We start from the raw sequence: 15,588 nt of genomic DNA on the forward strand, positions 1-15,588 counted from the left end.
TAATTATTTCAAAATTCAAAAAACTACTGCCACCTGCATTTTACAGAATTGATTTATGATGTCGTTACAGAGCCAATAAACAATGTAAAAACATTAGGGTAGGCTGACCCTTGTTATAACGTGCCAAAACTTCATCTTACACATTCATTCACAAGTCACATATTTTATTTTATTTGTATTTAACCTTTATTTAGCCAGGAAAAAAAACAGATTAAGAACAAATTCTTATTTACAACTGTGGCCTGACAAGAGGCAACACCTATTGAGGGAAAGGAGAACTTGGAGACCAGGGGTTGTAGTTTTAATGATTACTATTGAAAATCAGGCAGAACTTTTAATTAAAATGTATTTATTTTTATTTAACATAATTATTGATGTTAAAAAAAAGAGACTGTTTTGCAGCACAACCTTTAGAGTCAATTGAAATCTTGAAAAATCCTGAAAAATATAATAAGCAGGGAGGTGTTTATTTGAATAACAGAATATACAATTAGGCTCCACCCCAAAAAAATGTTGAATGCCGAACTGCTGAAATAATGTTGATCTAATCTCAAATTACTCACAATTACCCTTGTAGTGCAAACTCATCTTAATTGAACACAAAACTATTGTTCTGTTGTGTGAACAGCAGCAGTTGGCCACAAGCTAATTTTACCTTCTGTCGGCCCATCTGATGGAAAAGCGTTTAATTGTTCTGCCTGTCACTAGCATAGGTAGATGAACAAAAAATATTTTATTTGTAGTCAATTCATCATTTTCAGACCAATTAACAGAAAAGGTTACTAGCCTCCTGCTGTAAATATCTTATTGCTTTATTGTATTTTCATTCATTATTTATAGCTTGTTGTATCCATGCCTTGTTGCCTTCTGTAGTATGTCAGCTGCTACTTTGTCAGCAGATTGCAAAGAAGCCATCTTGCATGCCTTCTGTGTGTGTTTATCTTTGTATGATGTTTATAGCCTATGCTGGGGTAAAAACATTCCCTCCCCAAAATTTGAGCTCATACGCCCCTCGCCCCTCAGTGTCATGTCTATTTAGAGCTCTCCTGTGGTTGGTCTCACATTATCACCATCTCAATCCTGAGCTCAAATACAGTGACATCCAACACAAGTGATAAGAAGACATTTGTTGGAGGACAAACACTGGTGGAATTATGTGTGCTTTTTTTTTTGTAGATCATCCGTGATTTCTGGTTGAAAAGTTGAGTTCTCAGCGTAATGGCTTCACCCGATTCCACAAGTTCACCTGGTTCCACCTCTGATGACAAGACGCATGCTCGTACGCCGGCCCCGGATTCTTTTCGGTACACATCCCACAGGAGAAAGCAGGGTGGGATTGGCAGCTTGTGCTACGGGTTCAGCGTAGCATGGCACCATCTGAGGCCCTTCATTCCCTTCTTCCTCATTTGCTTCCTGGTGGTGGCTCTCGTCTACCTGATGCAAGCCATCATCTACGGTGGGCCTTTCAAGGACCCAAACTTCTTTGTCAAGTTCAACCAGCGCTGGCCCAGGCCCACTCCAAACCACCCGGACACGCTTCCCCCAAATTAGAACCTTCCCGCTGGCAGCAACATGTCACAGTGGACTTGCATGGACAGATTGTGGATTGGATATCATCAGAATCTCAGCTGGGAAGACTATGACCATTATGTTGTGTATACTATTTACTTGTGGATTTCACATTTGCTTTGGGCTGTTACAACGAAAGCCTTTCTTTATCTTTTTTTTGTAATATACATAAGCCTCTACCAAATGGTTGTAATTCAGGTGACAGTTAAAAAGAATAGGAAGAATAAGAAGAAAAGTTATTTTTTTTAAAGTGTATTTCAAAGGTTGTGTACATTGGATTCTATGTAGCCTATTTGTATTTGCAGAAAATCGAGACATTGCCATGGTGACCATTAACTCATTCACTGCCATTGACGGCTATAGACGTCGAAAATTTATTTGAACTATTTCTATTAGTTTACCATTTTTCCCACTTTTGTTAGCAAGAGTACGAAAACCTAGATTTTTTTTATTGTATTAGAACAGATATAACATTTGTGATTAATTGTGAGTTAACTAGTGAAGTCATGTAATTAATTACGATTAAAAATGGTAATCACCTGACGCCCCTATTTTTTTAAATAATATTTTCTTAAAAAAAAAGATTATAAAAAAATGGGGAAAAAATAATTACAATTATTGTATTTATTTATTTAAAAAAAAGATTATTAAAAATTAGGGGGTGTCAGATGATCGTAATTAATCGCATGACTTCACGAGTTAACTCACGATTAATCACAAATGTTATATCTGTTCTAAATGTACAAAAACATGTTTTCTAGGTTTTAATACTCTTGTTAACAAAAGTGGGAAAAAAATTTAAACTAATAGAAAGTTAAAATGAATTCATGACGTTTATAGCTGTCAATGGCAGTGCATGAATTAATTTCTATATTCATCCCATATGTGTAGGGTGAAACAGCACATCTTTATTTATGTTATACAACATGATAAATATTAAATTGTTCACTTGAAAACATGGTCAACCAAATGGTCTAGCCATCTGGTCCTTAGAACTGATAACTGTATGTACATCACTGAGTAGTCAAGCAGGTAAAGAGAAAGACCCTTTATGTTTATTAGATTATGACACCCGCAAACCCTGTTTACAATCACACTCCTTTGCCACCACCTTTGTGAGCATTCCATTATTTTCCAGTGTTTTGTTGACTTTTGTTGTTGCAGGCATGGATTATTTTCAACCTTCATATCATTGCTGTCCAATGAAAATTTCTAGTATGAAAAACAAAACAATCAACAAAATTGTGAGGTACATGCTTTTCATTTATTTTCATTTATTGTCCTTGGATTGAATTCAATTGAATATTGCTACTTCTTTTTCCCAAAAGAGTGGCGTTTTCCTTTTTTTTGAAGAGTTTCTATTGGAGTCTCCGGTTTCTGATAGAAACAGTTACTGTATTGTGTCATTTAGATTTGGTCTATTTAATTTGCGTTTTACTTTCCACACTCAAATATAACTTGTTGGGTGAACATAATAAAATTATGGAAATGATTTCCACCTAAACAAAATGAGTTAATTTCACAATAATCAAGTATGTTGAGTTGCAGAGTGTAGGATTAACAGTAACACAAATACATCATGTTGATCCAACATATTAAAATTATGCTAACATTGACCCTTAAAATTCTAGTTAGACCTACTCCTAGTAATTGAGTAACAGTTATACAAATGTATCATGTTGATTCTCTAGGCTACTAAATACTGGACACCTGTTCTTGCTCATCAGCAATAAGACGAAGCGTTTTTAAAATAAGGTGGAAGTGTTTTTCAATGTTGACTGTGTCATTTATTTGTTATTGATTTATTTATTTTACTTTTCTCACGCTTGTACGCTCATATGGTATTTACGCTACTGCCATCCATTGGTCAAAATGAATACTACACCAATCTTCATGATTGACGTCATCAACGCTAACAGGGCAAAATGCAATGGAACACAAAAAGTGTCCGTTTGGTGTAACTGTAACATTAGTCATACCTTTTAAAAAATACTTTGTTTTATTAATTAAAACAAAAAAAGTGACTTTCCATTGAACTTTAAGCAAAAGGTGAGTGCTTTTGCAACTTTCACGTTTGTTGTCTTCAGTGTATCATGCATTAGGAAGCTCACAACAAGGACATGTCAACTAAAAACTAGCCCAAATTTCATGTCCAGATTGTATTAAAGTCGTAATTGTGCAGTTCACGACTGGTTAATTAATTGACGTGACGCCTTGCGACTCATGTGGCTGCATGCTGTTTGTTAGCACCGATGCTAACACAGTATTTTAGGTTTTTTTTCCTTCTGTATTTCCGAACTGATTTAGTTTTTTTATTATTGCCAATTTTATTTTGTCAGTCTTAAATATGATAACTTAGTCCACGTTCAAGCACAGGGGTAAAAAAAAAATAGTGGTAAGTTAGTATATTTTCCTCTCCTTAAAAGCATCGCACTAGTATGACATGGCACTAAAATATTGTGTTCATGACAGTTTGTAGGTAATAATTTTTAACGACAATGCTACCTTAAAGAATTCGATAGAAAATTTAATATTGCAACATTTTTGTATTTACACACGTTTTCATAGATAATTCAGGGTTTTGTAAAGCTGTAGTTGGCTCTCTAAGTAAGTTTTGTATACATTTGAAAATATGTCACTTAGGTACCCCCAGCTTAAAGTGAATACATATTTATAACGTGATATTTATAGCATACATGCACCCAAACACACCCAATAAGCCATTTAACCAACTCTTGCACATAATTTATAACATCTTGTTTTGATAATAACACCGTTTTTCCCTCTTGGGCAATTGTACATGTATTAGTTTATCAGTTGACTGAAGACTTCAGGACAGGGTTTCAGACTTTTAAACTGGTAGCACAGTGGCCCCAAACCCTGGTATTTTAGGGGCACAAGTATAAAATTTACTTCAACCTGCTTAGTAAATATTATTTCTATTCATTTTCACTATATTACTGATAAATCAGCAAAAAATACGCAACCAAAAATGTTCAGTAATAATAAAAATAAATCAGCAAATTAACTTTTTGCCTATCTCACATTTTAGAATCAAAATGTTAACGTTTAAGAGCAGTCTGGTACCCTGTTTATAAAAAAAAAAAAGCACTCCTTGTTGTAAACGTAATTTGACATTGATTGAACGTCTGGGAGAGATAAAAAAAAAAATGGAGCTTTTTGGCTAGTCACGTTAGGTCTATGTTTATGAGATGCAAACATTTAGCAGAATAATATATTTATTAACAAAAATAAAGTTACAAAAATATATGGATGAAACGGGTCTGTTCTGGGGCTGCTTTGCTACATCTGGCACAGGGTGTCAAGCCAGTGCAGGATACAATGACATACTGTATAAAGCCTATTTGGGCATTCTGGAGATAAACGTGACTGCCTGGTGTCAGGAAGTTTGATCTCAGCTGCAGGTCAACACAGCACAAAACACCCAAGAATGGCTAACAAGTCCACATTGGACTATTCTGAGGAGTGTTGATCTAAATTCAGTTTAACGTCAGCGAAAGGAGTTGACCCTTCAAACCTGAGATGGCGAGAGCAATATTTGTCAGATGTTTGGTTTTTTCCCCATGTTTTTTTGGGGGGTTGGGGGAGGTGGGGGGTACTAATTAAGATTGGTGAAGGGTGCTGGAGAGCTTGAAATCTGATCTTTAACGGGATCTAATCCTGGAGAAGATGTTTCAAAGTTCAAGTTAATTCCTAAAAGAGTGCTATTAATTACTATAACAATGAGGCTTACATGTGAATTTTCACCCCCCCCTCCCCTGTTTGCTCCTCTCCAGTTGATGGGGAGATGTGGTGCTACCAGAAGCCAGGATTTGAAGCCCATCTTGTGGCCGAGTTGCAGAGACAGCAACAGCACCGACAGTTCTGTGACACTCTGCTTCGTGCAGAAGGTATTTAAATTCTGTCTCCTTGCCTGGTTCAGATGGAAACCATAAGTTTGATGGAAGAGTTTGGCACCCTTGCCCAAAGCAATGACTTACCATGACCCACTCTTGATTGCATCTCTTGTCCCTCCAGGTGTTTCAGTGCCAGCACACAGTTGTGTCCTTTCAGCCATCAGCCCCCAGCTGTCCACTGCTCTGTCCTCCTCACCGGCACCCCAAGCTGGACGAGAGCATCTGGTGGAATTTGGGACCGTCGGAGCCCGCACTCTGCTCCATGTGGTCAATCTGCTGTACTCGGGGGAGATGGCCGGGGAAGGGGAGAACGAGAAGCAGCAGGCCGTGTCAGCAGCAGCCAAGTTGGGCATCCTGGGGCTGGTGGAGGTCACACGGAGGGACCGGCGAGGTGGCGTGGGCACTGAGGTGGGTGTACAGACTGATCCCGTGGAGCTCAGTGAGAAGGAAGTCACATGCTGGAGGCAGGAGGTGGGTGACGGCAATGCTATCCTCTGGAAAGAGATGCTGTCAAATGACGAAAAAGACACAATAACTGAGACAGAAGAGATGCAAGCAAGCTCCGCCCACTCTTGTCAGTCCATGCCAGCCTACGAGACCATTGAAGTGGCTCAATTTGAGAGTTTAGTACAGGCCGACAACCAAGTTGTCCAACTAAATGTTCCGACTCCACTCATCTGCTTGCTAGATGAAGCCCAAAATCTTCAAACTTCATCCGTGGCATCTCTTGCGGACTCCCAGAGCTACATGTTCAGCAATCCTCAGGCAGAATCCCGCGTTTTAGACGGTGTAAGAGCAGAAGACAAGCAGTTTGAGCAGTTTCTAGATGACATTCCAGGATTCATCAGCCATTTTTTAGACATGGACTCCAAAGAGGCGAACACAGGGCGAGCTAAGAGCAAGCCGCGAGGAACAGGCAGGGCCAGGCCGCGTGGAGGAGGAGCTTGCAACGGAGCTCGCAGAGGAAGGCGGGGCAGAGGAGGGTTGACACAAACGGTGGACGTGCAGGAAGTGCGTGTGAGCAGGCAGCACAAGTCGCTCCTGCAGAGGTGTGGGAGGACGACCTCTATGAGGACAGGCCAGGGGGGAGGAACCATAGGCAGGAAGTTGCACCTGAGGACTCGACCCTGGAGCCCTCAGGGGAGACGAAGGCGGCCCAAATTATTGGACTTTTGCCTTAGTGGAAAAAGTCACAGCTGGATGGGAGGAGGGGACAACGTGAAGCGAGAAAGGAGGAAGAAAACACTGCATGATACACAGGTGACGTTAAGACATACACATACACCAAAGTAGGAGATGTTATACCGGCAAATTATGGCCTGTCCATTGATTCTTTTAATTTTTTTTTAATAATCTCATTAATTTCTGAACACAAAAAATTATAAAAAACTAGTCAAATAAACAATTTGCATTTTAAATATAGCTGAATAATTGTAATTAAATGATCAATAATACAGTACAAAATTAACAGGAATTATTATTATTGTTGTTGTTTTTTAATTAAAATGAAGTATTTGTACATTCGTCCGCATGTTTTGGATTCTACAGAGTCACCTATTGGGCAGATATTGTTTTGAAACTATCCTACATTATTTGCTGAAAAACTCACTTGGTTTGTGCTCAGGTCAATAACAGTCTAATATGCAGTAAATGCTTTACTTGGGTGCCATCTTGTGGCATCTTGGTGCCAAATAACTACAGGTATGTTGAAGTAAGGGAAAAAATTGTGCTTTGCCGCCATCATGCGGCATGCATAAGCACCATTCTTTCCTCTCCTCAATATTTACCAACTGGCCAAAACTTTAAGCACATCTGCATGATATACAGTACTCTCAAAAATGTAAGTGATATTCAGCCTTCGGGTAAACTTAATGATGAACTTTTGAATGTACAATCACCAGAGCTGAAAAAAAAAACTGCATTTCTAACAACATTCTCCTGCCAGGTATCACATACTGCCCCGCCTCCTGTGGACTCACCAGGGCACTTTGATCGTCTCTTTGAGGAAGTGATGAGTGAAATGGAGGTTAAAATGAGCAGCGGCGCTCCACCGTCTCCGCTTCCTCCAACAGCCCAGATGTGCAGTTGCACCATCACCCCCTGTGGTGCTGATGCCGGCTATCATGCTAGCTCATGCGCTCATGCCTCTACAGAGGTTGTCGCTACAGGACAAGCAAACAGCGAGGTGGTCGTTGTAGGGCCGCAAGCAGAGTTAAATCTAACGGCTATGTTGGAAGACCTCCTGGAGTCCTTGGAGCAAGACGGTAACAACTGTGTTAACAGGGAGACACAAGAGGAGCAAGATGGCAGTTGCTTTCCACAGCGTACACAACAGAAAACAACGTCCTCACGTTCGCGCTCAAACAGGCGAAGAGCAGCTCCCACACGAAAGAAATGGCGTCCCCTACAAGTAAAGGAGTGTATCCGCGAGTCAGTGAGGGACACAATGGCTGATGATAAAATCGATGATGGCGGAGGAGACAGGAAGTTACAATTGTTGCCTGTGGTGAAACTCAACAGGCATGACGCTCTGCATCCAGTCAGCTTTCAGGCGCTCAAGGTGGCAGTTGAGCTCAACTAATATATATGCAGGTTGCCCCAAAAACGCACTCCTTGATTGGACATGTCTACGTTCATTGACATATATAGAAGTCTCATGACAAAAAAAACGTTCAATACAAAAAGTATGAATACTGAAATAATAATGATGTAATTTCATTTTACTCAGTGTGAAATCTAGTCCGTTTTAATTGAACACTGATATACTCAAATCAATCCATGGCTTATTTTATTGTATGAATGACAGGTGGATACACACGTTTGTTGTACCTTCTGCCATCTAATGGGAGAGATTTTAATTGCGCCGCCCGTCACCATACATTGCTGATAAATGTACACATTTGTAATTACAAAAATAATTTGTAGACAACCCTACTTTGATCCAAGCCAACCTTTGTACTCGATGTTATCATACTTCCAGCAGCACAAGTTAATCGTACCTTTGCCATTACTTAGGATGTTTTGTACTAGAAATACAACTAAAGAATAGAATCAAAGTCATTTAAAGAGTGTGTACATTTTTGGGGGGACTTACTGTGTATACATACAAATGACCATATTCATGTGAAAAATATTCTATTTGTTGATTATGGTGTGATTCCTCTCCAGAATCCTGCACAATCGAAGGCCAACTCGTCATCAGTGCATCAGCTAGTCTCAGTTATCAGAAAGGCTTATCCGATCAGGAGGATATGCAAGGCCACCCGGATCACAGTGAGTTGGCTTATCACCTACTTTTACCTTTGCTATTGCAGTAAATGAATTCTGAGAAAGTCATGATTTGCAATGACAGCAACATGAAGATGTCATTGTAGTCCATTTCTTGTTTCCTAATATTTATTGAGCCAATGGCCATATTTTACATTAGAAGCATCTCACAGCACACCGCCAAACAAAAGGTCACATAAAGTAATATATAAATTGAACTCCCAAAGGGCTGTAATTGCCTATAGATGCCACAAGATGGTGACAAAAAAACTTTTCTTAGATACACAGATTAATTGTAACTTCTGCCCTCTTAAACTTGGTTTATGCTTTACGCAATTGCTCGGCAAAATTACGTAAATTCAGCAACACGCAATTCGCAAATTTCTCGCACAGTGAACCTACGAAAACTACTTAAACCCATTGCAGATGAGCAAGAGCCGGGTCTTCTACTTCCTGATTCTTTACTTTTATTGATTTTGTTATATGTATGTATACTGTTCACACTTATAACTTGTATTTTTCACGAGTTGTCAATAAAGTTTGTTTATTTGGTAAAAATAGTTTTATCATGTAGTGTTACCATGCTTGGAACATACATGTGTCAAGCATAAACCACGCTTAAGTTTAAGAGCATTGTTCAGCCTGTCACTATCATTTGCAATCATTTAGAATATCCATCCATCCATCCATCCATTTTCTTAACCGCTTTTCCTCACAAGGGTCGCGGGGGGGGTGCTGGAGCCTATCCCAGCTGGCTTCGGGCAGTAGGCGGGGTACACCCTGAACTGGTTGCCAGCCAATCGCATTTAGATTATACAATACATTATTGTTAGGAAATATATAATTTTTGATGACTTAAATTACTCACGTCCCATGACATTGTCTCATCAAAACGATCAGCCACTCCCAGAACAAGCACCGCTACATTTGGGCCAACCAGACTGTAAGCGAGGACGGCCCAACCGGAAGCTTCCCTGTGAAGGTGAGGTTGATGCGCTTGAGGAAGTTCAAGTCAGATGTGAAAACATTGCAGCTCAGGAGCAGGCAGCGAGCAGGGCAGCAAAGAGGATAGCCCAGCCAGAAGAAGACACGAGATATATTGCCGGTGAAGCCAAGAGGGAACGCTTGGAGCCAAATGTTCCGCTTCCTGACAATTCATCTGGCGAGACCACCATGCCAGCCGACACAGGAGGTAATGCATACGAGGAACAGACAATGGTGGCTGAGCACAACAATGGGCTCTAATAATAATAATCACTTTTATTCTCATCAACAGAAGTCAGCCTGGAAACAGGAAGTGAGGAGGACATCGATGTGATTGGACCATTGGTATCCATCCCTGATCCGGTCACCATCACCTGGTCACTCTCTTCAGAGAGTGAGGAGCGAGAGGAAGACGATGAGGAGATTGATGTTGTCGGAGGAGCATACGTAACTTCTTCGCCAGTGGCCTTCGCCCTGAGCAATGCTGCGGAAAGGACGTATCATGCCGAGGTAACCCTGTGTTAGTTTGGTTAGTGTCAGTTCTTTAGGCTGGTTCTCATTGTTTGAGTTGGATTAGTGATGCCGTTGGAGTATTACATTGACACTAAAATGATCCGATTTTATCATGTTTATTATCAGGATAGTATTATACTTGACAGCACTTATAAGTCACCTCAATTTTCACACAACAACTTTATTAGGTATCTGCTCTTCAGTTAACCAACTAGTTATGACTGGCATGTTCAGTCCTTTTACAAGGAAAGATACTGTTTAAATGTTTATTTGTTATAAATACAAGTGGCTTAGTTGAATTCATAACCATTTTTGCTGCAATAAAATCGATCTTTGATACCTTGCGGTTGATTTTGCATCCACACGCCACTTAAAAGAGTGAATAGACATTATGGTGGATCAATAATATCTGACTTCATACGGAATGAGATTCTATACTATTGAATAATCACTTATTTTCCTCATCGTTGATCATTTTCAATCAAATGTCCATTCCTTCATTTGAGAGTTCAATTCTTGACAATTTTCCACAATGCCTTATTGCAGTGGTTCTCAAATTGTTTACGCCAAATACTACCTCAAATAAGACTTTGCTCTCCATGTACTGCTATAATGACCAACAGAAAAATACAGTAGCATAGTATAGGTCCAGATAAGGCAGAGGTTTTATTCCGAAATATTATTGTAAGCCACTGTAATATTATGCACTGCTCCTAAATATAGCAAAATTAAAAACTAATAAATTATTTAAAATGTATTGCACAGCATTAAATGCAACTGTGTTGTACTTAAAAGTTAAATCTAATTGTAGTGGCCTTAATAATATACTGAATTTGATTAAAAGAATGCATCCGTCCAGGTGCATTCTCTGGTCCGCTTATACTCACTAAAAAAAAGTTCATCCAAATAAAACATGATGCAATTTTTTAAAACCACATTTAAGTATTGTATATGCCAATTATTTCAGGAAAAAAACGTAGACCGCTACACGCATTTGAGGTGAAAATGACTTTATTTGCTATCAACCTGTGAGTCGACCTCCCCCACACAAAACGAGCACACATGAGCTGTAACGCAACTTGGAAGTTCTCCTCCAAGTGTCTTTCAACTACAGCTCAGTGCGTGTCTGTGAGTTGGGCCCTCGAACCAAAAAAAAAAGACACCTTACCCGGGTGTCATCTATGTCGGCATGTGTGTGTGGACTGTGGTGGAGTTCCCTGTGCTTTAGCTGTGCCGTATTGTCTCTTATCACACTCATCTGTGAAACAGTGTGGAGTGGGTTGTAGCTCCACCCAACGGGAATGAAGAGCAGACAGAAGGAGGAGATCATAGGTAGGAAGGAGCTGTTATGTCAGTCTTGCTTTCCTCCTCTCAGTGCTGGATGCGCCTGATGGACTGGATCTGGGGTGTTTGGCAGTGGGAACCCCAGGTTTTGCATTGCTGGTAGTCCCCACTGTGTCTTTCACACTCCATGATGTACTGCTGGCCCCTGTAGCCAGGGAACTGGTAGCACACAAAGCTGTGGGAGGAAACGAATTGCAGGACTTCACTTTGAGATAGACAGATAGACAGATAGATAGATAGATAGATAGATAGATAGATAGATAGATAGATAGATAGATAGATAGATAGATAGATAGATAGATAGATAGATAGATAGATAGATAGATAGATAGATAGATAGATAGATAGATAGATAGATAGATAGATAGATAGATAGATAGATAGATAGATAGATATACAGACAGACTGACTGACTGACTGACTGACTTACGCGCCACACTGCACATGCATGGAGCCCACTTCAGGCGTCAGCCAGCCCATGGCCTGCAGAGACGGGTAGTCATCACAGATCTCCACGCTGCGGCCCATGAAGTTCTCCTTCTCGAAGATGATCATGCGGCTGCTCTGGTGAGACTGGAAGAAGGTCGTCGGTCTTGGATCAAGAAGAACTGCACAGGGATGGATTTGGAGCGTAACATGTACTTACAGCGCAGTAGATGGGACGCAGAGACATGAGGCGTTCGACGTGGTAAGCGAGGGAGCCGCTGTAGGAGTCCCAGTGGGGGTACTCCCCTCTTTCAAGGATCAACTGCTGGCCTTGGAAGTCATGGTGCTCGAAACCGACCCAGCTTCGCAAACAGATAAAGGACACTTGATACGAATGTTCCATCAATGAAGGACGAGGTGGGACTTAACACACAAGACAAACATTCACACTTGCATTGAAAATATTTAATTATCCTTCTGTTTTTTCTTTTTATGTTATAAGGATCTGAACAGAACCCACTCAAGCACATGAAAACAGGCTTGAGACTTACGCGCCACTTTCTACCCTGATGGAGCGGATGTTGTCCAGACCGCAGTCCTGGATATTGACACACTCGGAGGTGAACTCCAGGGACTTGCCCTGGAAATGCTCCTGCTCGAACACAGTCACCTGAGAAAGCAACACCAGGTGAGCGTGAATAATAAATGTAAAAAAGAAAAAGAAGAAGAAAAAGTCACGTCTTTAGTGTTACCTTGAAGAACGGGGCCATGCCCATTCCTGAGTTGGCCAGGGGTTGCATCATTGGGGATCTTGTAGTTCTGAACATCTTTACACCTGATGCACAGTGAAGAAAAAAGCATGGACTTATGAGAGAATGACTCCGTTATTCTATGACCTAAACCATCAATATATTTAGTCCTTTATTCAGTGCACACATTCTTTGACACACTTTACCTACTTTATTTTTGGAAGAGCCCTGGAGTTGAACGCACCTGCCGCCTGCCTCGCGTAGAGTTATGGGAGGACCTGGCGCTTCGGTTTTATATGGGCGGGCAGGTCACGCAGGGTGGGGAGGTGGGTGAGGGTGGGGCACTCCTGCAGATGCACGTTCACGCCAGGCCACGCACTCTTCGCGGCCCACGGAGAGGCACGCCCTCAGGCTGCCCGGGGGCCGGCTGTGACCAGCTCAGCACATATCATAGAGAGGAGACAAAGGCAGTCCGGTATGTTCGGACCCCGGTCAGCAGTCCAGCGTGTGTGCCTGCACAAAGGAGCGCTGATAGGGGCGGAGAGTGAGCGGATTAACAGTGGAGCACCACTAAAGGCCGGGAGGCTATACACAATCGTTGATATGAATGACAGTTTATACAAGTTATCAAATGCTAAACTGGTTTAAAATATAATAAACATTTCAAGTTTGAAGAAATTATGTTTCGATGACATATTTGGACTTATTTTTGCAACAATGTCATCTTGTTTTATAAAATTCCACATGGATTAAATCTCAGTTGAATGCAAAGTGACTTTAAATAGAGCAGTTTAACATCTTTAATATACAAATTAGACAAGTACAACACCATTAAAAAAAAACTTTTGATGTTTTCATATTTATCTACCAGCACTGTATAATTCACACTAAGTTCAACTGAGCCAGCTATTGGTCCCTGTTGGTTACTGGGTATGGCCCACCCTGCCGGACTGGCGCCGCCCATTTCGTGTCCGTCCCCCACTGATGATGTGACCTTTCTTTTGTGTCACGTCTCTGACCTCAGCAGATTCGTTTCTCTCGCCTTAATCCCTCTCCTGTGGGCGCCAGCGTATAAAAGGGAGGGGTGCACCCGGCCCGCTCACACTCTTTGAGTGAGGCTCGGTGTAAGCATCAGGTAAGGCGCGCACGCACAGTACACACAGTACACACACTGCAAGTGCTTGGTTTGTGGATACAATCTGGTGGCTTTGACAAGTTGGATTATGTGATGTAACATTGTCCCTTCTTTTCTGACCCAGCAATCATGTCTAGTGACAAATCCAAGTCCTCTTCCCAGACTGATGGGAAGGCCGCTCAGAGCAAGAAGTCCGAGATCGGCCTGACGTCCTACAAGGTGAAGGTGCCGCTCGCATGAAGTTCTCCAGTCGAAACTGAAAAACGTGATTGAGCGTTGCCTTTTCCCTCTAGATGTTGGTGTTCGACCAGGAGAACTTCCAAGGCCGCATGATAGAGATCAGCAGCGAAGTGATGAACATCTGCGAGCTGGGCATGGAACGTGTGCGCTCCCTTCGGGTTGAAAGCGGCCCGTAAGCCCCCCCACCCCGCCCCCAAACCCTCACCCCCATCGCTGTCTTTATCAACTTGTGTGTTTGCTGTGTTGCTACATAATGCCGTTTGATTGGCAGCTTCGTGGGCTTTGAGCAGATAAACCTTTGCGGCGAGATGTACATCCTGGAGAAGGGCGAGTATCCCCGCTGGGACTCCTGGAGCAACTGTCAGAAGAACGACTACCTGCTGTCCTTCAGGCCTGTTCGAATGGTAACAACAACAACAACAAATCCCTCCCTTCTTGGGTCCTCCTTCTCAGTAAGCAACCAATACTAAGCTCCTTTGGTTCTTTCCCAACAGGACCCTGATAAGCACAAGATCTGCCTGCACGAGGTGGGAGAGTTCAAAGGTCGCAAGATGGAGATCATGGATGACGACGTCCCCAGCCTGTTCTCCTACGGCTTCACCGACAGAGTGGGCAGCATCATCGTCAGCTGTGGAACGTGAGTGCAGCTCAAAGTAGAACCGGCTGTTGTATTTCCATTCTTCACTTATTTGTTGTTTTCCCTTACTCAGCTTCGTGGGATATCAGTTCCCCGGTTACCGTGGCAGCCAGTACCTGCTGGAGAAGGGCGACTACAGGCACTTCAACGAGTACGGTGCCCGCACCCCTCAGCTGCAGTCCGTGCGCCGGATCCGCGACATGCAGTGGCACCAACAAGGCTGCTACACCTTGGCCAGCAAGTGAGGCTCGGGGAAGGAGAGAAAGAGAAAGCGCGGAAGTGAGGGAGAGGGGCGCAAGAAGAGGGGAAGGGGGAGAGATGTCTGAGGCCTTACCCGACCACCTTTAACGGCCGAAAGGCAGCGAGGGGGAAGGGTGAGGATCTTCTAGACCTGGACCTCATCTCGTGGAAAGGACCTCCATTCCTCACTGTCCATTTTTCTCTTTCTCCCCTATGGGCTGAGCTTAGTTTTCCCCCTTTCTCTCTCTTTTTATTTTTATTTTAATTTTTTTTTTTTTTTTAGCCCCCATCTTTATTCTCTTTCAAAGATCTGAAGAAGGAACAAGACACATATTGCCGTTTTACACAAGCTTTGTGGTTCAGGGTACAATGTGCCATGGGAAACTGAGTCTTTAGCACCTCCTGCTCTGGTTCCTGTGAATTGCACACACTCTCTGATGTACAGATTCCTGGCCAAGTTTTCAATAAAAAAAGATTTTGTTTCAAAGATGTTGTCATGTGACTTATTACTTAAAAATGCAAACGACACAGTATATTCATAAATTTGTATAAATGACAGCAGTTCAA

At 41.9% G+C, this 15,588-nt stretch overlaps 3 protein-coding genes across 4 annotated transcripts; 2 read left to right on the forward strand and 1 right to left on the reverse strand.

Annotated features, from left to right (window-relative positions):
• Nucleotides 1-3,468: 3,468 nt before the first annotated feature.
• LOC147168428 (uncharacterized) lies at nucleotides 3,469-10,589 on the forward strand. 2 transcript variants are annotated; one of them, XM_086084464.1, is made up of 8 exons: nucleotides 3,469-3,618; nucleotides 5,367-5,480; nucleotides 5,608-6,746; nucleotides 7,432-8,046; nucleotides 8,655-8,759; nucleotides 9,654-9,696; nucleotides 9,787-9,945; nucleotides 10,030-10,589. In XM_086084464.1, exons 2-8 carry the CDS (start codon nucleotides 5,378-5,380, stop codon nucleotides 10,260-10,262), a joined length of 2,397 nt encoding a protein of 798 aa, XP_085940590.1. In that variant the 5' UTR covers nucleotides 3,469-3,618; nucleotides 5,367-5,377; the 3' UTR covers nucleotides 10,263-10,589. The 2 variants fall into 2 exon arrangements, with proteins under 2 accessions (XP_085940590.1, XP_085940589.1); XM_086084463.1 differs by having other exon boundaries at nucleotides 9,654-9,945.
• Nucleotides 10,590-11,243: 654 nt separating this feature from the next.
• Nucleotides 11,244-13,137, reverse strand: cryba1l1 (crystallin, beta A1, like 1). Its single transcript, XM_086084466.1, has 6 exons — nucleotides 12,980-13,137; nucleotides 12,773-12,855; nucleotides 12,572-12,690; nucleotides 12,241-12,382; nucleotides 12,025-12,167; nucleotides 11,244-11,769 (listed from the first exon to the last, which is right to left on the reverse strand). Exons 2-6 carry the CDS (start codon nucleotides 12,845-12,847, stop codon nucleotides 11,622-11,624), a joined length of 627 nt encoding a protein of 208 aa, XP_085940592.1. The 5' UTR covers nucleotides 12,848-12,855; nucleotides 12,980-13,137; the 3' UTR covers nucleotides 11,244-11,621.
• A 695-nt stretch (nucleotides 13,138-13,832) lies between these two features.
• Nucleotides 13,833-15,508, forward strand: crybb1l1 (crystallin, beta B1, like 1). The gene is made up of 6 exons (XM_086084465.1): nucleotides 13,833-13,904; nucleotides 14,029-14,123; nucleotides 14,198-14,316; nucleotides 14,416-14,548; nucleotides 14,639-14,781; nucleotides 14,855-15,508. The coding sequence occupies exons 2-6, from the start codon at nucleotides 14,034-14,036 to the stop codon at nucleotides 15,024-15,026; spliced, it is 657 nt and encodes a 218-aa protein (XP_085940591.1). The 5' UTR covers nucleotides 13,833-13,904; nucleotides 14,029-14,033; the 3' UTR covers nucleotides 15,027-15,508.
• Nucleotides 15,509-15,588: the final 80 nt, after the last annotated feature.

This window comes from Leptonotus elevatus, chromosome 9, assembly GCF_054856555.1.
Source record: "Leptonotus elevatus isolate MCC_2025b chromosome 9, RoL_Lele_1.0, whole genome shotgun sequence".
In the NCBI taxonomy this organism is placed as follows: Eukaryota; Metazoa; Chordata; class Actinopteri; order Syngnathiformes; family Syngnathidae; genus Leptonotus; species Leptonotus elevatus.

Excerpts from the sequence above, each read along its gene's own strand:
- LOC147168428 (XM_086084463.1), top strand. The coding sequence starts at position 5,378 with ATGTGGTGCTACCAGAAGCCAGGATTTGAAGCCCATCTTGTGGCCGAG. Across the intron at positions 6,747-7,431 it reads AAACACTGCATGATACACAG|GTATCACATACTGCCCCGCC; the intron begins GTGACGTTAAGA and ends TTCTCCTGCCAG. Across the intron at positions 8,047-8,654 it reads TCAGCTTTCAGGCGCTCAAG|AATCCTGCACAATCGAAGGC; the intron begins GTGGCAGTTGAG and ends ATTCCTCTCCAG.
- cryba1l1 (XM_086084466.1), bottom strand. The coding sequence starts at position 12,847 with ATGTTCAGAACTACAAGATCCCCAATGATGCAACCCCTGGCCAACTCA. Across the intron at positions 12,691-12,772 it reads GCATGGCCCCGTTCTTCAAG|GTGACTGTGTTCGAGCAGGA; the intron begins GTAACACTAAAG and ends TTGCTTTCTCAG. Across the intron at positions 12,383-12,571 it reads ATCAGGGTAGAAAGTGGCGC|CTGGGTCGGTTTCGAGCACC; the intron begins GTAAGTCTCAAG and ends CTGTTTGCGAAG.
- crybb1l1 (XM_086084465.1), top strand. The coding sequence starts at position 14,034 with ATGTCTAGTGACAAATCCAAGTCCTCTTCCCAGACTGATGGGAAGGCC. Across the intron at positions 14,317-14,415 it reads CTTCGGGTTGAAAGCGGCCC|CTTCGTGGGCTTTGAGCAGA; the intron begins GTAAGCCCCCCC and ends TTTGATTGGCAG. Across the intron at positions 14,549-14,638 it reads CCTTCAGGCCTGTTCGAATG|GACCCTGATAAGCACAAGAT; the intron begins GTAACAACAACA and ends CTTTCCCAACAG.